General features: G+C 38.6%; 6 protein-coding genes across 10 annotated transcripts in view; 5 read left to right on the top strand and 1 right to left on the bottom strand.

Annotated features, from left to right (window-relative positions):
* The first annotated feature begins 789 nt into the window (after window positions 1–789).
* Window positions 790–7,567, top strand: LOC108142484 (larval cuticle protein 65Ag1-like). Of its 2 annotated transcripts, none has more exons than XM_017266370.1 (3): window positions 790–952; window positions 1,012–1,204; window positions 7,396–7,567. In XM_017266370.1, exons 1-3 carry the CDS (start codon window positions 843–845, stop codon window positions 7,399–7,401), a joined length of 309 nt encoding a protein of 102 aa, XP_017121859.1. In that variant the 5' UTR covers window positions 790–842; the 3' UTR covers window positions 7,402–7,567. The 2 variants fall into 2 exon arrangements, with proteins under 2 accessions (XP_017121859.1, XP_017121858.1); XM_017266369.1 differs by lacking the exon at window positions 7,396–7,567 and adding an exon at window positions 4,861–5,029.
* On the top strand, window positions 4,429–5,029 carry LOC108142480 (larval cuticle protein 65Ag1-like). The gene is made up of 2 exons (XM_017266363.1): window positions 4,429–4,608; window positions 4,668–5,029. Exons 1-2 carry the CDS (start codon window positions 4,490–4,492, stop codon window positions 4,864–4,866), a joined length of 318 nt encoding a protein of 105 aa, XP_017121852.1. The 5' UTR covers window positions 4,429–4,489; the 3' UTR covers window positions 4,867–5,029.
* LOC108142477 (endocuticle structural glycoprotein ABD-5) lies at window positions 5,854–6,641 on the top strand. Its single transcript, XM_017266361.2, has 2 exons — window positions 5,854–6,049; window positions 6,337–6,641. Exons 1-2 carry the CDS (start codon window positions 5,916–5,918, stop codon window positions 6,521–6,523), a joined length of 321 nt encoding a protein of 106 aa, XP_017121850.1. The 5' UTR covers window positions 5,854–5,915; the 3' UTR covers window positions 6,524–6,641.
* On the top strand, window positions 6,956–7,567 carry LOC108142478 (larval cuticle protein 65Ag1-like). The gene is made up of 2 exons (XM_017266362.2): window positions 6,956–7,143; window positions 7,203–7,567. The coding sequence occupies exons 1-2, from the start codon at window positions 7,025–7,027 to the stop codon at window positions 7,399–7,401; spliced, it is 318 nt and encodes a 105-aa protein (XP_017121851.1). The 5' UTR covers window positions 6,956–7,024; the 3' UTR covers window positions 7,402–7,567.
* A 2,152-nt stretch (window positions 7,568–9,719) lies between these two features.
* On the top strand, window positions 9,720–14,593 carry LOC108142684 (protein lethal(3)malignant blood neoplasm 1). Of its 2 annotated transcripts, XM_017266691.2 has the most exons (7): window positions 9,720–9,984; window positions 10,037–10,142; window positions 12,133–12,276; window positions 12,581–12,754; window positions 12,926–13,369; window positions 13,816–13,878; window positions 13,955–14,593. In XM_017266691.2, the coding sequence occupies exons 1-7, from the start codon at window positions 9,952–9,954 to the stop codon at window positions 14,479–14,481; spliced, it is 1,491 nt and encodes a 496-aa protein (XP_017122180.1). In that variant the 5' UTR covers window positions 9,720–9,951; the 3' UTR covers window positions 14,482–14,593. The 2 variants fall into 2 exon arrangements, with proteins under 2 accessions (XP_017122180.1, XP_017122179.1); XM_017266690.2 differs by having other exon boundaries at window positions 12,581–13,369.
* A 5-nt stretch (window positions 14,594–14,598) lies between these two features.
* LOC108142685 (DNA-binding protein D-ETS-3) overlaps window positions 14,599–26,845 on the bottom strand; it is a 32,047-nt gene continuing 19,800 nt past the window's right edge. For all 3 annotated transcript variants that reach the window (XM_017266692.1, XM_017266693.2, XM_017266694.2), the window contains 5 exons: window positions 25,706–25,765; window positions 23,584–23,631; window positions 20,127–20,316; window positions 17,276–17,484; window positions 14,599–16,587 (listed from right to left, as the gene is read on the bottom strand). In XM_017266692.1, coding sequence (XP_017122181.1) covers window positions 16,451–16,587; window positions 17,276–17,484; window positions 20,127–20,316; window positions 23,584–23,631; window positions 25,706–25,765 — 644 coding nt within the window. In that variant the 3' untranslated portion in view covers window positions 14,599–16,450. The remainder of the gene's footprint in view (window positions 16,588–17,275; window positions 17,485–20,126; window positions 20,317–23,583; window positions 23,632–25,705; window positions 25,766–26,845) is intronic.

Below are 26,845 nucleotides of genomic sequence, written 5' to 3'. Positions count from 1 at the left end.
TAAGAACATTTTGGAACAATACATATTTAGCTCCGCTGTTTCTGTATATTTTTGTGATATAATGTTAAAACATACCATATTAAGTCCAAAATTTTTGTAAAGTAACTAATTGGGCTTCTAAAAACAAACAACCGAATTTTTTTATTAGTTGATGGCTTGGAAGTATTAAACTACAACGGCAACTTTCTAATTGCTATATCTGACACAACAAAGCCTTATTGTTATAAAATTGTATGCAAGTTAACTTAACTTAAATCATGCAATGAAGCAAAGGCCAGTTTTAATGCTAATTTGTGGTTCTTGTTCAGAATTTACGATTTCAGTTTGGATAATTCATTAACGTCTTTGCATTTTCCTTATCTATAACATTTTCCTATTAATACAATAGGAAGCATAAGAAACAATTTAAAAATAAGTTTTAATTTTCACTCAGCTTAATAAAAGGCGCATTTCATTAAACTGAAAATAGATTTTAATTTTTAGTATACCAAGAAATGATTGCGATCTACCGATATACGCTCCTTGATGTTTATGTGCATATTAATGGTGCATATTAATGACAGAAAAGTATTTTTGGGTGCAAAAAGCTACATAGTGAGGCGAATGCGACCAACTTAGTTGTAGATTGTCGATTTGCATTTCGTTTTGGGCTTTTAGCTATTCAGCTTGAACCTGAAATCAATAACACACATTTATCACATTATGCTTTGACGAATTCGGAAACGTTAAACATAGTCGCCAGAGGTTGTCCAACTATTTAAAGGGTGACCCAGCCATCAAACAGCATCATTCGTCGTGAACTGTTCGATAGCCGCAGATCAAAACACCAACCACCAATCACCATGAAATTCCTGATTGTCTTCGTCGCCCTCTTCGCCGTGGCTCTGGCAGCTCCTACTTCCGAAATCCTGCGATCGGAATCCGATGTTGGACCCGAAAGCTTCAAATACGAGTAAGTTGATTGAGAGCTGCTTAAAAAGGATACCAAACTGACTTTGCCTTCATTATTAGCTGGGAGACTAGCGATGGCCAGTCGGCTCAGGCCTCGGGTCAGCTGAACAACGTTGGATCCGAACACGAATCCCTTGCTGTCCAGGGCTCCTACAAGTTCGTGGGTGATGATGGTGTGACCTACGAGGTCACCTACATCGCCGATGAGAACGGATTCCAGCCCCAGGGTGCCCATCTGCCCGTTGCCCCCGAGGCTTAAGTCAGTCGAAGCCGACTACCCAGTTCCTTGTTAATATCGTTTAACGGCCACATAAATATCTTATTCCTTTATAAAGAGGGAATGAGAACATAAGTCAAAAAATCTGAATTGTTGTATATTAAAGAAAAAATGAGTACATACAAAATGTGTTTCACAATTAGAACCATCTGGTGAAATTAAGTAATTTACGGTCGTTGGCAATTGCGATTCATTATACCCTTGCAGAGGGTATTATAATTTCAGTCAGACGTTTGCATCGCAGTGAAGGAGACGTTTCCGACCCTATAAAGTATATATATTCTTGATCAGCATCACTAGTAGAGTCGATCTAGCCATGTCCGTCTGTCCGTCCGTTTATATGCAAACTAGTCTCTCAGTTTTAAAGCTATCTGCATGAAACTTTCCCAAAAGTTGTCTTTCTATTTCAGGTGGTATATAACTCGGAACGAGCCGGATCGGACTACTATAGCATATAGCTCCCATAGGAACAATCGGAAAAATAAATGAAAAAAAATTATAACTGTTTTATTATGCTGTTTTTTAATTTTTTGTTTAGTTCTTCGACATATAGCAATGGTTAAATATTTCAGAATTATGGTTTAAATTTCATCAAAATCGGACGACTATAGCATATAGCTCCCATAGGAACAATCGGAAAAATAAATGAAAAAAAATTATAACTTTGCTGTTTTTTAATTTTTTGTTTAGGTCTTCGACATTTATTAATGGTTAAATACTTCCGATTTACGTTTTAAATTTCATCAAAATCGGACGAGTATAGCATATAGCTCCCATAGGAATAATCTGAAAAATAAATGAAAAAAATTATAACTTTTCTGTTTTTTAATTTTTTTTTTTGTTCTTCGACATATGGCAATGTTTAATTATTTCAGAATTATGGTTTAAATTTTATCAAAATCGGACGTCTATATCATATAGCTCCCATAGAACTAATAAAAATATATAAAATAACTATCTAATAATTGAGCTGCAAATTATCATAGCTTCACTGTTTTTCAGCATATACTCAAGTAAATCATAATTTAAATGTTTTCAAAAGTATTTAATTCATGCAATAGCTGCAAGGGTATATGAACTTCGGCTTGCCGAAGTTTGCTTTCTTTCATGTTTTATTACTAGTTTTCTTAACTCGGCTTGCTCACTTCATAAAAAGAAGTGTCCATTAAGCTTACTTTAACAAGTCGAATTTGTTATGTCCTTGCAGTTATACCGAAATGAATGAGCCACTTTGGTAAGATTTTTAACAAATTGCAAAGTTTGTCGAATATATAAGACAGCTATAAATTTTCGACTTATGTATTCACTTACATATCACTCAAACCATTACAAAATAACAGCTTTAATGTTTAGTCAATTCATGGATGATTTAACCATCTTAAAGGAAAAAATGGTGAAATATATACAAAATTCTACGAAAACGAGAAAGAAAGCAAACTTCGGCAAGACGAATTTCATATACCCTTGCAGCTATCGCAAGAATTAAATATTTTTGAAAACATTAAAATTATGATTTACTTGCGTATATGTTTAAAAACATTGAAGCTATGACGATTTGCAGCTTAATTATTTGATTGTTATTTTATATATTTTTATTATTTGTATGGGAGCTATATGATATAGTCGTCCGATTTTGATGAAACTTAAACCATAATTCTGAAATATTTAACCATTGCTATATGTCGAAGAACTAAAAAAAAAAAATTAAAAAACAGCAAAGTTATAATTTTTTTCAATTATTTTTCCGATTGTTCCTATGGGAGCTATATGCTATGGTAACCATAATTCTGAAATATTTAACCATTACTATATGTCGAAGAACAAAACAAAAAATTAAAAAACAGCAAAGTTATAATTTTTTTTCAATTATTTTTCCGATTGTTCCTATGGGAGCTATATGCTATAGTCGTCCGATCCGGCTCGTTCCGACTTATATACTACCTGCAATAGAAAGACAACTTTTGGGAAAGTTTCATGCAGATAGCTTTAAAACTGAGAGACTAGTTTGCATATAAACGGACGGACAGACGGACAGACGGACGGACAGACGGACAGACGGACATGGCTAGATCGACTCTACTAGTGATGCTGATAAAGAATATATATACTTTATAGGGTCGGAAACGTCTCCTTCACTGCGTTGCAAACTTCTGACTGAAATTATAATACCCTCTGCAAGGGTATAATAATAATACGTAAACAGCGAACTATCTACGCTAACGCGATCGTTTCTATGGCAGCTTTTCAATTCAGATATCAAATTTAATGGGTTTTTAAGACTTGATAGACGTTCTGGACAACAGAACATGTTGTGCATCAATAAAATTAATACTTTACAGGATCTTAAATGTCTTCTTCGGGGTTTCACTGCGTTACAAACGTCTGACTAAAATTTGACACCCAATGCAAAATAGCTTATAAATATTAGAATCTACTTTGCGCTCATTGAGTTGCAAAATTTTTGTCGATATTTCGCTTATTACTAAAAAGCGTAATCATTACGCGAATGTCTTTTGATAATGTACATTGTTAGGTTACATCAGAAATGATAGTCAACTATTAAAAAAGTAGTTAAAAAACGAGACTTCCCAGCCAACTATCGGTTTATATGTGTAGGAAATAACTCATTTAAATTGTATCACATGGGCAAGATAGCTCGTAATTCAAACTGACACAACAAAGGCTTAATAAGAGTCCGCAAATATATTTACATAAAGCTATCCTACATTTCTACTGAAAGTAGCAGAATAAGCCCTCAAAGGCGATTTATTTTTCTAGCAAAAAGTTTATGAGTTTAATTCAGTTTATAAAAATGTGTATTAAAAATATATATTATATTTTACTTATATTAACATAAAATCCAACTATATTATTTTTTGAACCAATCCGTATATATTAAGCTGAGAACTGAAAGCTCTAATGCTTTAGCTCACTTGACAAGCGATCTTTTATCGATTTCGAGCTCCAGATTGACAGCAACTGAGCCTTCTCTGAACAGAAGTCAGCTGTAAAGCGAATGCGACAAACTATTTAGAAGATGGTTAATTTACATTTTAACGATTCAGCTGTAGGCCGAAATTCATTTGACACATTTATCACACTATGATTTATACACTACACGTTTGACTAGTCTGGCCGCGTTGGGCTCGGTCGACAAATTTTGGCCGTCCATCTATAAAAAGGTCGTCCCTGCCATCAGACAGCATCATTCGTCGTGAACTGTTCGATAACCGCAGATCAAAACACCAACCACCAATCACCATGAAATTCCTGATTGTCTTCGTCGCCCTCTTCGCCCTGGCTCTGGCCGCTCCTGCTGATAAGGATGTTTCAATCGTGAAATCGAATTCTGATGTTGGACCCGAAAGCTTCAAATACGAGTAAGTTGATTGAGAGCTGCTTCAAAAGGACGCCTAACTGACTTTGCCTTCATTATTAGCTGGGAGACTAGCGATGGCCAGTCGGCTCAGGCCGCTGGTCAGCTGAAGAACATTGGATCCGAAGACGAGGCCATCTCCGTCCAGGGCTCCTACAAGTTCGTGGGTGATGATGGTGTGACCTACGAGGTCACCTACATCGCCGATGAGAACGGATTCCAGCCCCAGGGTGCCCATCTGCCCGTTGCCCCCGAGGCCTAAGATGAGTTGCTTTCAACCGAAGCAGCTTAGGAGCAAACCAATCCTATACAATTCCTTGTTAAAAATCCCGAACTTTATCAAACCGAACTTGTCCATTATTTTAAAGGATGGGAACTAAGTCAACCAACCCCACTTGTTAAATATTAAAAAATTATTACCAGAAGTTATTTGTGTTTTATTTGCAAAGATTATTTATTTTATATTTATATTCAAAAACTTTGTCTATATCGCACGCAGAACCTACTTAGATAGAACAGGGATTATTGATAAGACCGCAAATGATTTAATCATCATTTTGACTATTTTCTTATTAAAAAAAGTGTAAGTTGGTTTATGGTTACCATAGAGATGCTTCTTAATATTGAATTTGTGTTGAATTCTTAAATACGCTTGATAGATTTGTGATTGCTATTTTCTACTTATAATTGATTTTTTACCGACAGAAGTATTGGCATATGTATGTACATATGTATGGGTTTGTATTTATTCATTCATTTAATGATTGTATGAGAAATGACAATGGCAAAATCACAATGCACAATAACAAAAACTTAGAAGACAGAGTTAATGTATCTCGACTGGAAGACATCTCCTAAGCTATTTTATAGAGAGCCACTTTGGATATTTAATCGAATAGGAAACTCAATCTTAATCACAACGAAGATATTCATGATTTATCCAAGCCACGTGTTTTAGATATAAGCAACGAAAATAAAAACCACAAGTTTGATGGCAAGATGAGGCATCATTCTGTCCATCGAATAGCTGTGGACAAGGTAATTGCATAAATTACCTCCCACTGGGTATACCTGCATGCACGATTTGTGCAGGGTATTTAGAGAGGTAAATCTGTAATTAAAATGTGTTTTATTGAATGGTTCTATTATAGCTTATTTCTTTATGTTTCATTTGTTTTTATTATTTTGCATTTTTCGCCGATGAGGACATTATCCAGCGGTTCGGTATAAAAGGGCGTCATTCGATTGCATCGCAGCTTAGTGAAGTGCAGCTTAGTGTGACGAAGATTGTGAAAACTAATTGTTCCCGCGATGCAATCGAGTTTCGTTTGGCTAGTTGCCCTCATGGCATTCGGCGCATGTCTGGCCCTGCCCGCTGGGGAGGATGCCAAGGCGGAGACCCTCAAACTGGAGAGCGAGAACACTGGCGACAAATATTCCTTTGCGTGGGTATTGCCCAGGCAGGGTTCGAAAAATTCAAATCATTTACTTTGAGAAAAATCTGAACGCACATTTCAACTCATTTTATAAACCTTTCTGACCAAAGAGATTGATTGAAATAAAATAAAAGTTTATTTATAACGATTTAGGCTATTATGCTTAGACATTATTTAAGTTTGAGCTAAGCTTATATATGAAATACTTGTATATTTACCTTGATGATTCATATACTTACTTTTGAAGTTTTAATTTTAAGTAATATTTAATAAGCCGATTCCATTTTCGATCGCAGGTATGAAACGAGCAATGGAATCTCACGCTCGGAGACTGGAGAGGTGAAACCAGGTGCTGGTGAAGAGGATGGCTCACTTTCTGTCCAGGGCTCCACCAGCTGGTCAGCGCCAGATGGCAAGAAGTACGAGATTAGCTTCACGGCCGATGAGACCGGCTACCATCCCAAGTTCAGGCTGGTGGCCTAGCCGATGTCTGGAATTTAAATTTGGCTTAGTATTCCCAATTATCAATGTTAGCTTAATTTATCCAATGTGAAAACTTACAAAATTGAGGAATAAAATAGGCACACTTTTAACATATTAAGGAAGCTAAAGACCTTTATTGACGTCACTGACTTTGGGCGAATTTATAGAAACATAAGACTGGCACAATGAAATGGTAAAAATTTGAATAATTAAATATTTATGGCCGCAATTCTTTTCAGCCTATAGCCTATCATGTTATTTAAATTTCATATTAGGCCTTTTAATGCTTTAACTCCAAACGAAAACGAAACCCAAACCAGACTTTTCACATTAACATTGACATTGCTGATTATGTCTTGTACACGTTTGACTAGTTCGGCCGCGATTTGAATAAAGGCCAACAGTTTGCCATCTATAAAAGGGTTTGCACGGAAATCCATCGTTACCATTCGTCGTGAACTGTTCGATAGCCGCAGATCAAAACACCAACCACCAATCACCATGAAATTCCTGATTGTCTTCGTCGCCCTCTTCGCCCTGGCTCTGGCCGCTCCTGCTGATAAGGATGTTTCAATCGTGAAATCGAATTCTGATGTTGGACCCGAAAGCTTCAAATACGAGTAAGTTGATTGAGAGCTGCTTCAAAAGGACGCCTAACTGACTTTGCCTTCATTATTAGCTGGGAGACTAGCGATGGCCAGTCGGCTCAGGCCGCTGGTCAGCTGAAGAACATTGGATCCGAAGACGAGGCCATCTCCGTCCAGGGCTCCTACAAGTTCGTGGGTGATGATGGTGTGACCTACGAGGTCACCTACATCGCCGATGAGAACGGATTCCAGCCCCAGGGTGCCCATCTGCCCGTTGCCCCCGAGGCCTAAGTTGAGTTGCATTTATCGAAAGCAGCTTAAGAGCAAATCAATCCTATACAATTCCTTGTTATTTTCCCAAAAATTCCCTGCTTCCGGTTTCTCTTTTGTTTTGGAGAGAAAGTTTCCTAAGTCACAGAACCCAAATTGTTGAACATTAAAAAATGAAGAATATATATATGAATACGTTTTATTTAAAAAGGTTTAAGCAGAAAAAAGTTGATACAAAAACGGATTTATTTTCTAAAGAGTGGAACATTATAGAAAAACCAATATGAAGAATCAAAGGTTGCTACAAACATTCAGCAAAAAGCCTGTTGAATTTGTAAAAACAATTTTTTTTTTTTAAATTCGCTTTCAATGGCCACAGCAAGCAGTTTTTTGGACCCAGATGCAGCATTTGTAAAGATTAAAAAGTCATGAACAGGTAACAGCTATTTTTAAGCGGAATAGCTTTTGGTTATAAATAACAGAAGTAGAGCATTGATAAGAAGCAATTAAATGGACAAAAGAGCTCTGTAATCTGTTTTATTTATATTATTTTCATTTTTAATTAAATATATAGTATTAACCTCACAAAAGCACTGATGTTATGTTGTCTTAATATTCAATATTTTTAAGTCCAATTATTATTTAATTATTTACAATTCTTTTGTATGGGCCTTGCGGATCCATTCTTAAAGATTATTTACATTAAAACATAGTATTTAGATATTAAAATTTTCGAAATGTCATGGTTTTTTTTCGCGTCCTGTTTTTAGTTAAGGTTTAGAATCTTATGTCACATCCACTTCTGAGGAGTTTTATACAATCGAAAAACATCAAAGTTATTTTTTGGTTTAAAGGAATTGTCGTCTTTTCGGGAACGAAAAAATTAAAGAATGTAGCGCTCTTTTAAAGTTTTGTCATTAATGCAGCAACAAAATCGAATGACTTAGGAAACGAACTTAAGTATTCTCTTGCATACTTTTGGGGCTAAAGTCCTATTAACTTTGTGACACGTCTCGTTAGATTCGCATTATTTTCGAGCGTACTCAAAGGCAACAGTTATTGCAATTAATATGCAAATTTTAACATAAAACATCAGTCATTGCCAAACTCGACAGCAATATTTCAATTACAATTGGCTGTTAGTATCCGGCAGAAGACACAGACCCGCCGACTGCTGATCGTCGATCGATAATGGGAAAACGTAGTGCAAACATCTTCCTCATTGCATTCAGATTTGCTCATCAAGCAGGTCAAATGCCTGGCCGTCAATTGGACTCAACAAGTTGGATGACAAATACATCGGGTTAGTTTGATTATGAACAAATAGACAATAGAAATTAAAACCTTCACGCCTTACTCGCAGGCTTTTGATATCATCTAGTAAATATGGCATCAAGTAAAATATTATATACCTCAACATAAATTGTAGATAAACGGATGCAAAATAACTATTAACAGGATGAATTATAGTGTTCCTAACTACTTTGATATTTTTAAATTTGCTTTAAAAAATTTCATGCTCTATTAAATTACATTTTTTTCCTAGTTGAAAGGAAAATTACCAGTAGATAACCGTCACTTAGTTATTTTCTTTAATAAAATAAGAAAGTCCTACTTACTTTTAAATTATAACCTTGCTAAGAAAATTATATTAAACTAACTAAAAATTTGTTTATATATTGGTATATATAAATTAAGATGCCTTCGCTTTAACTAAGAGTAACGTCTTCAGGTGCCCTCGTTTTTTAAATTTAAGCTTCAAATCATAATATAAACGATCAACTAATCTATTCTCAAATCATAATTTACATATATAAGGGAGAATTATATGTTTGATTATAATTATATTGATTGATCATAAATAGTTATAATCGTTGATTTGGAAAATTAAGTTTTTAAATACGACTCTTGTATGCACTTTAATCGAATACATGCTAGGAATAAACAAAAGCGGACTGAGGAAGTCTAGAAATAGAAGCCAGAAATGTTATCTAACAAAGCCGAAGACTAATTTAGCTTTTGTTTAACCATTTCGAGGATGCAAATTACTAAATATTCTAGAACTGGCTGACAAGCAGTTTAAACAATCAAATAAATAACTGTGCAGAGTGCATAAAATTTAAATTATGAGTACAGGCTTGGCTGCCGCTCAAGAGGTGTGATGCCAATGCTACCAGCTCTGCGATCCGACCTGGCCAATACAATACAGATACAGAAACAGCCCGGAGCACACAGATACTCACGCACACTGGGCCAACGGGCAGCGGCAGGTCCGCGTCGCTTCTAATGTTTTATAATGTTTACCTTATATTATTAACATTGTCAATTCGCTGCCGAACATCGTGGGGTGTGTTTCATTCTGAGACGCTTGCTCCGAACCGATAATCTCGCCGTGAGAAACGCGTCGTTCCGTTCCGTCCGCTTGAAATTCAAATATTTATAATCGTATATTTGTATTAAAATATAAACGCCCGCTTGTTTATGGTTCTTCGTGTGATCGCTGTCAGTTTATAATAGGGCGTGAAAATAAAATAAATTTGTGACCAATTTGAATAAATATTAAGCCGCGAAATGAGCCTAAAATTGGTGGCGATCATTAGTGCTGTAAGTGCTTTGACCCTTACCTTAACGCAGCCACTTATGTAGTTCCTTCAAGTTGCTGCTCCTGTGTCTGACCCATGTCCTGCCCGCGGCGACCACAGTCCGTCCCTACAAGTTCGGCTTCACCATCGACGAGCAGCAGCATCGGGCTGAGAAGAGGGGTAAGTGGTTTGGCTAATGACGCTAATTAAACCATTAGCATATCTCGACTACTGTGCGTCGATTTATTGACACCAAAACCGAAATATGTAAATAGATGATGCGTCATCTCGAAAGTCGTTAGGAGCAGATGCTCAGATGCACAAATGCAGCGGCAGCGGCAGCATTAGCCAAAAAAAGCCATAACTTTTGACTTTTGAGCCGGAGTGGCTTGTGCAATGCCACACAATACACGTTTGATGGGTGCACCTGAGCGACAGGTCACCAGCAATTGAAATACCAGCCACCAATGGCAATTAGCGGAATCTTCACAGACACATCTGGCCGGGGGTCCATGTCCATTGTCCAAATGGCATGCATGGTCGTTATGATTTTTATTTTCATGCTGAATCGGTGATAAAGTTTTCAGAAAAACGAAAACGAAACGCGTCCGATTTGCATAACATGTAGACGCGTTCGAATACACAAATGTTTGGCTTATTTATGGTTTTTCTTTTTTAAGCTAATGCTAATTCCAAAAAGAACAGTCAAATTTCAATATTTATAAGTATAATTCTGGCATATGAAATGCCAGAGTTGATGCTGAAATTCGGAATAAGTTCATATTTCAACAAAATCAGGAACTTGTTGTGGATGCAAAATGATATTTGTTTAACTGGATTAAAGGGAAATAAAAGATATCCTAACAAAGCTTTTTTGTCGTGTTCGGCATGTTTGAAACATTGTTATTTAAATTTAGAATATGTTTAAGATCTATCGAACTATGTCCTATTTTTGAAGTCTATTTTGCGGGGCGTTACATCATCAGGTCGATTGAAACAATAGTTTTTTTTTTTTTTTTACAGTCTTTACAGTTTTACGAAATATACTCTATAAATATATATAGTATACAAAATATTGTTAATTTTGCTTTTGCAGAAACAATTGATTTGATTGTCTTGGTATTATTTTCGAACCAAATATTGTATAGACATGGCGCTTAATTTTATTACCACACTTATCATTTTTATGACTCCTGTTTTATGACTTTATATTTATTTACATACATCAGTTCAATTTAATTTGAGCAAAGTTTGCAAAAATCTACTTATAAAACTGTTTAAGATGATTAAAAATATGTATGTATTTGATACAAAAATGTCTTCTGCACAATAAAACATTTTGGGTAGTTAATAGAAAATTCGACCAAAAATTCACACTTATTAATCCGTTGTAAATTTGTATTCCTTACAGCTTCGGAAAGATTTAGAGATAAATCGTTTCTAGTTTTAAACTACTTTATTTTTAACTTTATTGTTCCTATTTTGTTACTCTTCATTTTTATAACCAGAAAAAGATATGGTTAATTTTTATTGATTCGAGCTTATTAGTTATAATTACTAAGCCCAGCTCAATGAACAATTTGAAATAAAATTGATCACGACAAAAGAATAAATTTCAATAAAGAATTATTTTCTAATCCCACCGAAATGGATCGAGATAAATGGGAAAGTGACACGAAGCCATATTCGAATTAAACATAAAACAAACGAACGAAAGCCAATTGATGCAAACCGTTAAAACTTGTTGCCCAGTATCGTGTAAACCTGTTTAGCAAAAGGCCACAAAGGCCACAAGCCAGAATTTTAAATGCGAATTTTTGGTGGGTGGCTGGACAGGATGCTTCGGTGAGAGTCGCACCTCTTTAAGACCATCCACAGTGTCATCTAAATTAATAAATTCCTCTCAGCATAGAAATGTTTCTTGCGTAGGCAGCTGTCGTTCAACGGCTGCAGGGGTTTTGCGGATGAGGGGGGATTTAAGAAACCAGCTCACAAGTTATGATCGTCATTATCGATACAGTTTATTAGATCTTAATCTTTATGGGCCTGGCCGGGCAGGTTATCAAACGAATTAAAAATCACAAATCGGCGCAAAATTCGCATTCATATTCAAAATGAACATAAAATCTGTTTGCCCAAATCTCGACACATCTTGTTTCCCGATTCGCAGATGAACGCGGCATTGTTATGGGCGAGTTTGGGTTCATCACCGCCGATGGAATCTACCATGTGACGGTCTATGCCACCGACGAGGAGGGCAAGTTCCGCATACTGTCCATGAAGAGCTTCCCCTATGCAGGTCCCGTTGGCCAGAGTGAGTATTACCGAAATTCGAAAATAGTTCTTGAATTTTTAAAATCAAAACGTTATTATTGGAGAATAACTATTTAGTTTTTTGTTTATAGTTTGAAAGAAAGTTTGGTTTTGGTTTCCTTTTCTCTTATCTAGATATAACGACAATTTTTTTAAAACTAGTTTGGCTCTAAACACTTTTAAATATAATATAGCATTTTACTAATTATGGTAATTATAATGATTAATTTGGATTTACCTAGCCAGAGCTAGTAATGCCTTGTACTGATTTTTCTAAAACACCTTATATATTTTCTACTGCCCAGAGACGCTAGTTGCGACAACGACTCCGAAGGCTCTGCCACTACCGGTGGCTCTGCCCAAGTACAACTTCAACACGGAGGCCTGCTCCGGCTGTTTCCTGAAGAAGTCCCCTTCCTCTTCCCCTCCCAAGAAGGAGATTCGCACGCTGTCCCAGCCGTTGGCGCCAGTTCAAGCAGGTAAGCCCGAGGGCTCTCCGGACTACGGCCTAAATGTGGAGTTGCCCTTCCGGGACTCCATTGCCCAGACTGTGGCAAGCCGTCTTGGCTTGAACCAAGACAATGCACACCAAAGCACCAACACTTACCCTAATGCACCCACTAAACGCATCGAACTTGGTCTCAACTTAGCCATGAACACATACTACACAACCAAGGGCGCTGTAACCGGACATGTGAGCTCTCAGACCTCTAGTTCCCATTCCTCGAGTGGCAGCACAAAGATTGACTTCAATGTGGGCGTGGCGGAGAAGGCCGAACCGGCGGTATATCCCCCATTGAACATCAAGTTGGACGAGCAGGCTGTGCGGCAAGCCATCACATATGCCGGGAGGATAGCGGCTCCTCCGGCCCTGGAAAATCAGCCACTTGTTGCCCCCGCCGCTGTGCCCGCCAGCCAAGTGCAAATCTTTGCTGTGGACGGGGATGGTCATGCCAGTAATATCCAATCTGTCGCTGCTCCGAATGCTGGCCTTAAAAACATCCTTCGATCGGGAGTTGCCTCTGCGAAAACAGTGGCGCATTCGAAAACACAACCCACACTCACACTGAACACACACCAAACACCACTTTTGAGTAAGAAAAACTGGGGGTATATTCAAATTATTTAAGAATTCGGGCACTTCTTCTTGCATTGGCGTTTTTAACCCCTTTGCGGGACCTAGACAATTGTTAGGGGCGCTGAAGACGCTCCAGAAAATCGGCGTAAAGGCCGAAGTCCTTGATTTTTTGGTTTTGAAATTATCGATATCAGCGCGCTTAAATAGGCGCTGATCGGTCTAGACCGCTCCTACGGAACTAAATCGCTCTTTTGTTAAATTTTCTAATTTTCGGTTAATTTTCTAACTTTTCGATGTTTCCTGCGACGTCTGACGAAACAGTTTAGCTAACACCTTCTTGTTAAGAAAAAAAAAATCGCCATCTAGCGGTTATCTCTCGCACTATGATATCTACACGTTGTCTACATAAGTCTTACATTATGATTTGAGTCATTACTTAATTTCCCTTTGGGACTTTAACAGATTCAGCAACCACCGCTGGAGTTTCTGGAATAGCAGCAAATTCACCAACCGGAAGTGCACCCTGTAAGTGTTGTGGAAGAAAACGAAACATAAATAAAGTGGGGGAAATAATTTATTAATATATTTTTAATGAAATTAGCAATCAGTGGAGGTTTCCCTGTGGGAAAGGCGCCTGGTGGAAGTCTCTCTGGCAAACCGCAATCTGGAGGATCTGGCGGAGGAAAGACATCTCCATCTGGAGGTTCAGCGGGCGGTTCCGTTGGTGGTTCGGTTGGCGGTTTCGCTGGCGGAAGATCTCCAGGATCTGGATTCGGAGGAAGTGCAGCTGGTGGAAGTAAAGCCTCAGGAACTGGAGGATCTCTACCCCGTGGCGGAGCAGTGGGCTCTGGAAGCGGCAGTGCAGCTGGCGCAACGGGAGATTTGTACAAGTTCAAGTACGTCCTCGACTACAATGGTCACGAGGAGACAGGCGGTCGTAACGGGGACAAACAGGGCAGCTACTTCGCCATCGGCGAGGATGCAGTGCAGCGGACCATCGAGTACATTGCGAATGAGTTTGGATTCCAGCCCCACATCAGCTGGCGGAAACTGGACGCCAAGGAGGCGTTGCCCGAGGAGAACTCGCTGAAGCACTACGAGTTCAAGTGGTTCAATCAGGAGCAGTGATTGGTGACTCTTCAGCGGATTAGTCGAAATCTAGGGTAGCCACCTCTTTCCCCCCAGCTGTACATACATTTTTGTTAATTTTCAAATAAAGTCAATGTTTAACAGATAAGAATGGAGTCTGTTTTGAATTGGGTTTTATTTTTGTTGAAAGTTCTTGCCTTAAATTAACTAAATTCTTAGAGGGTTTCGGTGTGTGGGCATCGCTGATGATCGATTTATATTGGTTTTCGCTTCGTAGAGTTTACATTCAGAATTTAAAATTGTATACACTTAGATCGTTTACGATTAGTTCGATTTTGTCGTATTTCAATTTGGTAAATACACATAGTTACACACATTTAAATTTATATATATATATATATATATATATATATATACATATATATATATGTTTGCCCGTGTTATTATAGTTAAACTTTGACTTATGAGTTAGAAAGTTTTTTACACACAAATATAAAGTATGCCTAGACTTGGGATTAATATGTACTCGTAATTTATTTCAATATTTATTCGTTTGTAATTTGGTATTTAAAAAATATATAAGAGTTTTAACTGTACAATCAACTATCACAGTCAACCATCTCAAAAGGATAAATGAAAGTTTTCGAACCAAAAAATAATGTAATGCATAAATAAATTGAAACATAAATAAACCACTCTACTTGCTAAACATTTTTACACTTAGGCAAATACTTATTTACAAATCGTAAATTGAAGTGAAAATGTGGCAAACTTTTATAACTAGACATTCACTGTTGTGCTGAACGTTATTTGGAGGATGATATTGTTATTTCGCTATTTACAAATGCTTCACACACAAAATGCTAACAACAATTGGAGAATTCTAGAACTGTTCGAAGTCTTAGCCTGGAAAAGTTTTGCTTTTAATTCAAGGAAAGAGTTAGTCCTTGGTACACTAAAAACACTTAGAGTTTTGTTTTGCTTAGCTTCGAATGCCAACTATATCGGTTCCGGTTCTTAATCGTATATTAGTGGAAAGTTAGTTCCTTAACCCTAAAGCAACAACGACTCATTCACCCACTCACTCGCACACACGTAAAATATTTAGCTGGGGGTTGTTTTTTCTCTTTTTTTTTTGGGTAGGGTTTAAGGGTACCATTCGCTAAGTAACTATGAATAAAATCCGCTGCAAATACTTTTGCTGCCTGCATTTCGTTTCGTTTTGTTTTGTTTCGATTTTTTGTTTTGTTTTTTGGATCTTTTCTGGTGGTTCTGGTTTCAAGTGTTGCCATTGCATTTACAGTAAAAACGTGGCCTGTTCGCCGCTCTTCATGTCCAGATAATCGTACAGGGCCCGCTCGTTGGCCCCGTAGTTGGCGGCGTGTCCTGGAAGTCCGGAGTGGGCGGGATGGCCGGGATGGTGATACGTCGGCATACTTTCGCCAGCGGGCGTGGCAGCCGGCGGCGAGGGACCCGCGCCCATCGTCAGCCCGAACTTCTCCAGGTGGCATCATTTGAGCAGCGTGGGCAGGCTGCTGTTCATCAGCCGGTTGCCCACAACTAGCGAATTGAGCGTCGAGTTGCCACCCCCCACGCCCACGCCCACGCCCATTCCGGCCACACTCAGTCCGCCGATGGTTCCGAATCCGGCGCTGGCATGAGCCGGAGTCGCTGTCAAGGTAGCCGTGGCTATATTGAGGTTGTTGCTCACACTAGACGACCCGCCGCCGCTGCTGGACAGATGCGATCCGTTCAGGTTGCCATTGCTGCCAAAGCCGCTCATGACTGTGCCAGCTCCTCCTCCACCGGACCCGGCGCCTCCTCCTCCCGCTCCACTGCTGGCGGTGCTGCTCGATGTGGATCCCACACCGGTGGTCACTCCGGAGCCACCTCCATTGCCACCCACTCCCCCGATGCCCACGCCCGTCGAGGCGGTGCCGCCGCCAATGCTCGAGGCACTGGCGATGGCGTTGCTCTCATATTAGAAGGCGCCACCGGACGATGATGGTCATGCGTAGTGAGGATAGCTGCTGAGGTGGGGCGCCACGTGGGAGGGGGTCACGTGGCTCATCGAGTGCGGCTGGTACAGGTTGGTGGCCGGACTGCCCCAGTTGCCCCACGAGGCTGCCGACGGGAAGATCGAAGCTGCAAGAAACAGAGGTTTTATTTAGTAGAAGTTTAAGAGCATAAGATATTGCTTAAATTACCCTAGTTCAATATTTGATGTTACAAGCAAATTCATTTTTATTGTATTGGTTTTTATTGTCCTGTATATGGATACATAAATCGAAGCTTAAAATTCGATATCATGGTTGGTTATCAATTTCTGCAACAAAACGTTTTTGTTAACTTTCATCACACTAGCACTCCATAAGAAGTGAACCCGACATTAATAGGACAAACTAGTTTTGTTTGCACGTCACCTCAATTTATTTGTATTATTTTTGTTATAAGTTATTTAAAAAGAAATTTAAAAAGTTAACTTTCAATTAAAATGAAACCTATTTATGAGATTTTAATACTTTGCATTGCTATAACTAAAGATGAAACAAATTTCTTTAAATTGTTTCACTTTCGTTAAGGCAATTAGTTTGAGTTATACGGTTTTGTGTGGGCTCTTGTTCCATACTAATTTGAAGCTGGATAATTAAAGCTTTATCAAATAATTTATTGCTTTGACGCTGGTATTATAAATTTAATCAACTAAGAGTTGGGGAGCATTTGGGATTGAATAAATAATTTAAAGCTGATTCTCATTAATCGCAGTTATTATAACTCATTCTCATAGAGATCCGAGCTTCCCCAAATGGAGTACCCATATAGGTATGCTTACCCGATGATGAGGTCATGCCGTGGTGGGGACTCATGAACGAGCTGAGCTTGGCGCTGTGGTGATATGGTGTCATGAACAAGTCGCTCTGGTACTTGTAGGTGGGATCGCTGGCCGCCGGCTGCGTGGCAGCGGCCAAACCTTGGAAGTCGAATTTGTACGCATACCGCTTGCCGTGCACCTTGGTCATTATGTTTTTGTCGTAGTAATACCTGTAAAAATCAAATTGTTTTTTATGTTACCTCTTAAATTTATAGGAAAGAAAATGTTTTATATTTCAAGTTCTGCCTAAAAAAAATTATTCGTAAACTGGTAACGCTTAATTAATAATGTGAAAAAAGGTACCATGACTTGATTATATTATAAGTAATCAATATTTGTTAAATCGTAGATAAATTAAATATTTGAGTTCAAGTAAAGTCACTACCAATAGTTTTTTGACAAAGAGTTTATTGAACTTTGTAAAAACAGATTATGAATAGGGCATTTCAAAATAAATTTAATTGATTATTAGCTAATATTTAACACTATTACAACTTTAGCACTAAAATTGACTTCAGACCTTAGCAATCAACCCCCAAATCCCAGTAAAGCTACTCCTTCTGCTGCCCATTTCTATGATCTCAATGTGGGAAAGTCAAACAAAAGCTGAGATGAGCTGAACTGAACTGAACTGAACTGAACCCAGTCTCCCCCAGATGAACAATAAATAATTACAGAATAATGCTCGCTTTATGCGTTTTAAGTTAATTTGCTGACATTAAGCGATTTTAGTGCCGCTCCCCAGGCGCAGCTCCCTTTTCTGTCTCTGCAATTAAATGGCAACGCCTTGTGCACAAACGCAAATAGAAATTTTAGCGAGGGGTAAAATTATGTGGGCGGGCAGACGGCCAAGAAATCCAAGCGATATTTGTTTACATTCGAGGGCTAGCCAGCGATTTCATTTCATTAAGTTAGGATATTTGGCCAGTCAGCTTAATGTTCGGTCTTTAAAGCATTCAAACATCCAAACGGCAATTTAAATATCCCTTTCCTCCTGCATATTGTTCGTTTATTGTTACGCTTTAAAATGTCCACAACTTCCGCCTGACAAGTAAAAAAAATTGGCAAATAAATTACAAAGAGTTGCAGGCAGAGCAAACATTTCAATGCATCAATGAAAATTGGCATAATGTGTGCAAGTTGAGTTCATTTTCTTTTTTTTTTTTATTTGAACCGTCCATAAATTATGCCAATTACGGTCATAAATTAAAAGCAGCAAAAACAAAGGCTTGACGTACGGAAAATTTAAAAAGAGAAAGAGGAGAAAAACACCGAATGCCACTGCTCTTTGCACAGACAATCAAAGCCAATCAATGACTGATGAGCACGGTGGCTAGGGACAAAGGAGCACAATCAGGGAGCAAGGATAACTGCATGGGGAGAAAAGGATTAAAGTAAACCCATTTCGAGGATTGGCCAGGCCAACAAAAGGCCAGCTGGCTGTGAATAAACATGTCAAATGAAGCATTAAAGCACTTGTCCTTGCTGTGTGAGTGTGTGAGAGTGTGGGTGTCTGTGGGTGTGAAGGATACTCAGGCTGGGTGTTAATTTACACACCCACACATCCACGGCCACAGCACACTCGCATTTCTGAGCAAACATGAAAGCCAACGGCGATGATGTCTCTTGTGTTCAATTGAGTTGAAAGGCGCAAAAAGAACAGACATGTTGAGGCTTCCTGCACATCAAAAAGGATTCCGATTCCGACTCCAAAGCCGATTCCTCTCCGCCCCCTATTGTTGTTGTTGCTGCGTGATTTTTCTACACTTTTTACATTTTATTTACATGTGTGAGCGGAGAGCATGTTGCAAATTGGCTGTCAGGACTTTTCCACTTGAATTCGCATCATTGGCACTCCTTTGATTGCGAGTGACAGTTTCAAGGAGCCGGAGCCGTCTAAAAGGGTTTGCCTTCGCCTTCGCCCAGAGGATTAGGCCAACTCGGCTCTGGCCATGTTTGTTCAGCAAATTGACCGTTGCACAAATAGTTTGTGCATATGTTTCTGTCACATATTGGAGCTCCAGATTTCGAAATCGAATTAGGTTGCTCTGCAATTAGATTGCGAATTTATTGGATTTTTGATTACGTTCTCATTCGGGGCAAGGGAGAAATTTATGATTGAATTTCTATGTCGACCCCGCCACGCCCACACAATCAAGTGGACCAAAGTCTTGGTCAGCAAGTGAATTAGCTAGTTGTTTTCGTTACTCTTATTTTTATTTTATTTTTTTGGGTGATTTTCTGGCTGCTTAGCCATCAAAGCGGCTAATCAGTGCAGGGACAAATCATTTACTGATGAGCCAAATAGCAAATTGCACACATGCTCGCATTTTGACGACGGCACAGATATTGGCTAATTAGGGAATACTCCAGTGCACAAGGAAGAACTACCCTATGGTTATTTAAGGGGAAATAATCCAAAAACAAACCATGTTTTTCATGTGGATAAAAATATCTTTTTAGGATATCTTTTATTTCGAAATAAAAGTTATTTGCTGTTAATTTTGTTCTATGGTTTTTCTTAAAATACCATCCCAAACAAGTCCATAAAATTCAAAGAAAAAAATTTTTACCAGTATGTTTTCTAAGCAAACTTGTATAACATATCAAAAAAAAAATAATGTCTTAGTCTTAAATCCTTTTTTAATTACACCCAAGAAAACAACTAAACTTTTAGTTTTAATAAGTGTGCCTTAAAAATAAACTCGGACAGCATTAAAGTATAAGTATCGAATAACCATTATACTTTTTTGTTTCATTTATAGTTTATTTGAAAATATAAGAAAAATAGTGGATATTTAAAAAGACTCACCTCAATGCGCGACTGAGCTTGTCGTAGTTCATGTTGGGCTTGGACTTCCGCTCGCCCCAGCGACGGGCCACCTCGTCGGGATCGGTGAGCTTGAACTCGCCGTTGGTGCCCTCCCAGGTGATGCAGCTGGCGTTGTTGGAGTCCGAGAGCAGCTCGAGCAGGAACTGCCACAGTTGGATCTGGCCAGAGCCTGGAACGGGAAACACGAGACATTAGAAATGAGAAATGAGTAGTGAGCCCTCTGATTTGTATGTATTGAGACATTTAATGTGGGTATTTTTGGGCCTGCCTAAATGTCCATCAAAAGAGCATATCCTTTTGGCGTTTGGGGCTTAAATTAACTACAGGCTGCGGGGATGTGGCCAAAATGTAAGCATTTTGTGGCATGCAAAGGCCCCATAAAGCATTTCCTGCCCGGGCCGCTGGCCAGGGAATCGAAACGCAATCCGAAAGCCCCCTGGTAGGCTCTACCCAAGGCGGGGACTCCCCTCTCTATAAATAACCGAGAGGGCGGGGGTAATCTATGACCCTTGCCTCAAATTATTGTAACAGAAGTGTAGCGCAACGGAAATGGCATTGCATGTAAGTGTAATGGAAGTGGAATGGAGTTGCTTCTCCGGGAGGAATAAGAGATATTATGGCTTGCACTTTCACTGGAAGGAACCATGCTGAGACTTGAAAAATAGCTCCAAACAAAGAGTAGTATTAAGAAGCTATATTGAACATAGTTTTCAAGACAAACTGAAACCTCTTTTGTGAAAAACCAATGAAACTATTATTTAAAAATATTTATTTAGGTAACATAACTGTGGCTTTAATAAAGTGTATTTTATAAATTTTATCTGAAAACCTAATTTAATTTATTGCAATTTAAGTAATGTAACTTTTCAATATCTAAGTATTTTTTCTTTAAAATAAAGCTAAACGTTTTCGAGCTTCTTTTGTTATTGGTCCCCTGAAATTTTATTCCAGCAATAAGTATTCACCCGTATCATAGTGGTTCCACATTTGAACTTTGACTTTCTGTCTTCGCTCCACTCCCTCGGCATATAACTTTTTTCATTGTGCGTGCTAAAACATTTACAGAATTATGATTGTATATTGTGCGCCGAATTCGCTACGCATTCGAAGCAGACATCATAAATCGCTTAATCATTTGGCAATTAGGCCGTGGAAGCGAAAGGACGAACAGGGGAATACAATCGCTCCTTTCTCTCTGTTTGCTGTCAGGAAAAATACAATAAAAAAGGACACCGTGTGGGGTGGTTGGGAAAACTTGAGCTTGAAAAAAAAGGAAGTAGACTTTTTGGGTGGTGGCTTAGCGCTGCTCATGTGTGAGAACGTCATGAATATTGCGTTAATTGCAAATCATGGCCAAGTGAATGTGTTAAGTGCCAACACGACGATTCTCCGTCGACTGACGATGATGAATGTTAATTGTTGGCCGGGGCAGAAGACACCGAGTTAGTGGAAAACTGGGCGTGTCTGGTTAGGCAATTGACACGCTATTAACTCCCAACAAGAGCTAACTATAAAACTAAATGGTTAAGGGGAAACTAAAGTTTATTAATTGCCCGCTAAGGAGTGTTCAAGTTCTTGATCCCAATAAATGTTAATTTAATTACAAAAAATACGGTAGACCGGAAGCAATTACTTCGGTTAGTTCTTTGCTCGAGGAACATTTTTCAGTAGTTTTCATAATTAAGAACATTTCAGTTTGCTCTTGGCTTATTTAATTATGCAGCAACTTACGAAAGCAATCTCATGTTTCCCTTTTTTATCACTCTCGTGGCGGCCTGCAAATGCACATATGCAAATGAGTATGGTGTGGCATGTCAAGTGTTGGCCAGCTGGCCGGACCTGGCTAACAAAGCGGTTCCGTGTCGAGAGGAAGCCATAATTATTCAAAAACAGCATTTTTGCCACCCAAAAAGCGAAAGCGCACTATGTACCACTCGCGTTTGTGTGTGGCTTTTTCTCAGTGAGCTTTTGCGTCCAACTTCAAGTTGAAGTTTAGAGCCAACTCTTGGCAACGGCCTAAACCGCACAGCAAACAATCGAAAGAGAGAGCAACAATGGGGTAGAGATAGAGAAATAGAGAGAGGGCTGGATTCGTGTAAATGTCGCGCCGGAAAATGTTGGGCGTCTGGGTTTTTATGCTAATTCCGTTCGAGCGCCATGTTTCGATGGTGCAAAAGTGGGTTGAGGTGGGGCAATGGTGGTACCGTGGTGCGGTGGTGAAGCGGAGGTAGCGCAGTAGTGGGTGGAGCCGCGCCACCATAATGGCGGCGTCAAAAGCTTGCCCCAAGCGCAGGATCAATAGAAATTATTGATTTTGCCTGTCAACTGGTCACAGGCATTGAACACCATTTTGAAAGTGACTTTCGTTTCTGGGAAAATTTAGCAAAAAGGCATACAAATCCTTAAGGAAGTTAGATTGCCTTAGATTCGAATTGAATACTTATCTTTAATTTATTGTTTGAATAAAAATCTAAAGCTTGTTACAACTTTTGTCAATTTAACACCATATGATTGTTCTTTCAATAACAAAATGTGCATGTGCTCGTTAGATACCCGCATATAAGATATTTTTAATTACAATATAAGTTAAAAAGCTATATTAAAAAAGCTATGAAGTAATTTAATAAATATTCTATGTTTCTATTTTTTGTAGTATTCAATAACTCTTATAACGCGCTGAATATCCTTTCATATAAAACTGATAAATTATTGTGAGCTAAAGTAAGAAATTAAGAACTTTGCTACTTTAAGAGTTTTTCTTTACAATCTTATAAATGAATTGCATTTTTTGCCAGCCTGGGAAAAACTGGTTTAATCATATAGAACCCCAGTTTAGCCATAGTTATAATGAGTCCAATCATTTTTTCTCATGTCCATATATCCCGAGGCTTTGTGAGAAAAAAGAACACATCCATTGACCAATTTATCAAATCCTTATGGAAACGCCCACCGTCGAAACCCTTTGACGGAGCCTTTCCCTGGGTTCGCAACTCTTTCTTAATGGATTTTCGCCGGATTGCAGGCAGGGCGCGTGCCCAGAAAACAGACAATTCCCAAGCAATGAATGAAACGAAAAGTCAGAGCTGCAAAAACAATTGCCAGGACACGCCCCACACACACACACACACTCGCACAGCGATGCAATAAATTTAGGAAAACACCTTTCGCATAAATTAGAAAACTGCACCCCGAAAAGGCGGAGGGAGCCCGCCAAAAAGGGTTAAACTCGCATGCAATGGGTTAATTTGTTAGGGTCGCCCGTCTGGGCAATGACTAAGTCGAATCTCGGCCAGAAATTGATATGATAATGAACTGAGGCCAAGTGTTTTTGGGGTTGGAGCTTAGTCACGTGGCTATCGCGGAATCGGGGAATCGTAAAATCGGGGGAAACTAATCGCGGCACCTGCATCTTTATGCTTTTGTGATTTCCACTCACCTGAGCTGGCCAGTCTGCTGCTGGTGGGTCCGAACATTTGATATGGATCTGCGGAGAGGGTGGAAAGAAAATGGAAATGGAAATGGAAAGCGTGGCATTAGTACCGGTTCTTTATGCAAATATCTTAATGAAGGGTGCCGACCGTTCTTATGGCAAATACAAAGGCAAGTTTTAGTTTCCGTTGACGAAATGAAATGCATTACCAGAAAACTGTGAAAAGTCTATAGTATATATGTATATTTATATTGTTTATGTGTGCCTGCAGATGCTTCATTTGCGCGCATTTGTCGAGTGCACTTGCGCACACACTCACACTCGAAATATCCATTTCACTTATTATCCGGCGCGAGTTTCCTGCTCGTGGCAAAAGCCTAGCTGTGTGAGTGTGTGCCTGTGTGTATGAGCGGCTACACTCAGAATGCGAGACTCTATTATATATATTTGTATTAATGAAAATTTTATAAAGGAATTCACTTTTGAACTTCAAATATACAGAACCAAGTTTGATTTTAAAATGTATCTTTTAAAATTAATGAAAAAGCCTACGAAAAATAGTTTGTTGTTTAGTTTAAAGGCACTATAACTAATTTCTTGATACATCTTACATTCAAATATAAATGTGTATATAAATATTGAAAATAATATATATATTAAAACATTGTTTCAAAATAATATGTAAGTATATAAAAATGAATACATAAGAATTCATAATTTGGTCTTTAAAAAAAGTTTTGGAGAAATAACATATTTTATCTGGACTTGTAAAACACATGTTTTGTTTTACATAAAAGTTGAATTACAATATAAGTACTCCAATATTAAGACTTTAATAGAAAGTCTTTTAAAAGTCTTTTAGGACACAATAACTTATATTTCTGCATCTTAAAAATTTGTTTGTGTGTACTGCAGTCGGGAAAAAGAAAGAAAGGTTACTCTGATTGCAACAAGACCGACACCAGACATATAGCACAATTGTCCGTAATTCGCATCATCTAGCCGGAGTCCTCCGCCGCTCCTTGGCTCGCTTTATATACGTATTTATACTGCTTTTTTTTTTGTTTGAGTCCTGTGTCCTGGCCATTGTTTTGCCAACAGTTTCTTCGGTTCCAGCTTTGTTCGCTCAACAGCTTTAATGCCCCGAAAAAGCGAAAAAACTGCCCCCCGACTGGCACGCGTCTTGTTCCACCACGGCCGTCAAATTTGACAGCAACAAAAGGCAAGCCAAGTGCGTCTGGGCCTGGAGCCCCCCTCTCCATGTGCTGCGGCCTCCCTGCCCCTCATCACCCTCTAATTGAGAATCCTTTATGGCCGTTTCAATTGTTTCCATTACGCTTCAATTCCACCGCTCGGCACTTTTGTTTCCATTACCATTTCCATTGCTCAAGTGGCGTATTTAAGGTTTTGATTCTGCGACAGTATTTGCTCGATTTCTGTTTCGGTTCGGTTTCGGTTTCGCTCTCGAAGCATTCGAAATGAATTTTAAAGCTGGAGGGTAGCAGCAAAAAGGACTCACAGCCAGGACTCGAGTGGCACTTGCAGCGTGCGTTCAATACACAATGCCCAAACTTTATTAGTGTTGGCCAACAGTATTCGTTTCGTATTTTGAGATACACACTCTATTTTAAAGTCTGTCCTGCTGGCTGTTAATGTTGGTTTTTAGGCTGAACAAAGCGGCACGTGGGCTGAAGCATCTGCACTTTAAAACCTTAAGTTTGATTGAGATTCAACGGCAAAAACATGTACTCGATAATAGCAGATCGACATTTTCCCCTTTTCGATTAAGAAATTTATTCTCTTTAACATGTAAAATTTTGTAAAAAAAAACATTTAAATGATCTTTAAATAATATTATAGTATAGTAATATAATTGTTGATGTTACTTTATACATTATTCTCAATAAGATATAAGATTTTAGCAGTTTGAAGTTTTAATATGCTAGCTAAGGTAATTACCTTAGAAAATCTCTTTGACTTAAAAAGATTTTAGCCACAACTTTAAGTGTATCAAATAAAAAATTCAGAGTATAGAAAATATAGTTTAAGCCTTTTATAGTTTCGATAAAACTTGCCTTTTGTATTGCTTTACACTACATTATCTAATCGAGATTTATAGAAAACTCACCAGGTTGCCGTAGTTGTGAGTGCGGATCATGTTTGATGCCCAAAGCGTTCGAGCTGTAACCTGCAAGCGAAAGCATTGGAAGAACGCGTTTAAATATATTCAAATTGTTAAATTAAAAACCTGTCCGCCCTGTCAGTTAACACTCTCAGTCGAACAATCAAAGGCAATCGTCAACTCAACCGCAACACAAACATTATCTCTGCGCCGGCATCAAAGAACCCAACCCGGCTGAATGGCGAATGGCGAGGTGCCCGAAGGCAGGACAACTGTGACATGAGCATCGCTGGATCCCTCAGCCTGCTCATAATGGAATATGATTGCAAAGAGCGAAAACAATGCCGCTGGCAATTCAATTTACAATCTCGGCGCGTTCAAGTTGTGTGACAAACTTCACGCTTCATACTCAAATAAAATTAAAGCCGCAGGCGCAGTGAAAAACTGAGGACCCTGGGAAGTACACTAATAAAAATAACGTATAAAAATGAACCAAAAAAAACTTTGACTATGAAACATTTTGTAGAAACTAACGAATAAGAATGTCACAGAGACCTACACATAATGTACAATTGGAATTGCTCCAAAATTTATTTTATATTTTTAAGTCTTAATATTTGGTTAAGCAAAGCCTGATTTTAGATTTTAGGAAAAATTAGTTTGATTTACAAATTGAAAGGTAAATTACACCCCAAACACGAAAGCAGAACATTTGGTCGTAAAATTATCTATAAAATTAACACTTGAATAGATACCGCACTATTTTTCTTCAATATAATATATAACATCTAAATTTTCGATTTCATCTGTAGTAAAAACCAAGTATTTAAGTAGTTTTTTCGCCCTGTAGAAGGCAGGACATTTGCTGGGTGGTTCATGCACCGCCCGCTGTTGTTTTCGTTGTCACTTATTGTGCTAAAAAAGCAGCAACAACGACAACTTTTCATATGACATTTTTGGTTTTGCGCTTTACGTGGCCACTCAACTGCGAAGAGCACAAAAGGCGACCGATTGCAGCAGCAGGAGCAGGAGGTAGTGGGTGGGCTTGTTGTGAATGGGTGGTGCGGTGGCTTGGTGGCTCGGTGGTGCAGGTCCCAGCCTCAGCTTGAGTTGAGCACCAGCTCTAGCTGTGCACAATTTTGATGT

The sequence above is a fragment of the Drosophila elegans genome, unplaced genomic scaffold (genome assembly GCF_018152505.1).
Source record: "Drosophila elegans isolate 14027-0461.03 unplaced genomic scaffold, ASM1815250v1 contig_208, whole genome shotgun sequence".
Taxonomy (NCBI): Eukaryota; Metazoa; Arthropoda; class Insecta; order Diptera; family Drosophilidae; genus Drosophila; species Drosophila elegans.
This window is presented reverse-complemented; position numbering and strand designations above follow the sequence as displayed.

Excerpts from the sequence above, each read along its gene's own strand:
- LOC108142484 (XM_017266370.1), top strand. The coding sequence starts at position 843 with ATGAAATTCCTGATTGTCTTCGTCGCCCTCTTCGCCGTGGCTCTGGCA. Across the intron at positions 953-1,011 it reads CCCGAAAGCTTCAAATACGA|CTGGGAGACTAGCGATGGCC; the intron begins GTAAGTTGATTG and ends CTTCATTATTAG.
- LOC108142478 (XM_017266362.2), top strand. The coding sequence starts at position 7,025 with ATGAAATTCCTGATTGTCTTCGTCGCCCTCTTCGCCCTGGCTCTGGCC. Across the intron at positions 7,144-7,202 it reads CCCGAAAGCTTCAAATACGA|CTGGGAGACTAGCGATGGCC; the intron begins GTAAGTTGATTG and ends CTTCATTATTAG.
- LOC108142684 (XM_017266690.2), top strand. The coding sequence starts at position 9,952 with ATGAGCCTAAAATTGGTGGCGATCATTAGTGCT. Across the intron at positions 9,985-10,036 it reads TGGTGGCGATCATTAGTGCT|TTGCTGCTCCTGTGTCTGAC; the intron begins GTAAGTGCTTTG and ends AGTTCCTTCAAG. Across the intron at positions 13,879-13,954 it reads ACCAACCGGAAGTGCACCCT|CAATCAGTGGAGGTTTCCCT; the intron begins GTAAGTGTTGTG and ends TAATGAAATTAG.
- LOC108142477 (XM_017266361.2), top strand. The coding sequence starts at position 5,916 with ATGCAATCGAGTTTCGTTTGGCTAGTTGCCCTCATGGCATTCGGCGCA. Across the intron at positions 6,050-6,336 it reads GGCGACAAATATTCCTTTGC|GTATGAAACGAGCAATGGAA; the intron begins GTGGGTATTGCC and ends TTTCGATCGCAG.
- LOC108142480 (XM_017266363.1), top strand. The coding sequence starts at position 4,490 with ATGAAATTCCTGATTGTCTTCGTCGCCCTCTTCGCCCTGGCTCTGGCC. Across the intron at positions 4,609-4,667 it reads CCCGAAAGCTTCAAATACGA|CTGGGAGACTAGCGATGGCC; the intron begins GTAAGTTGATTG and ends CTTCATTATTAG.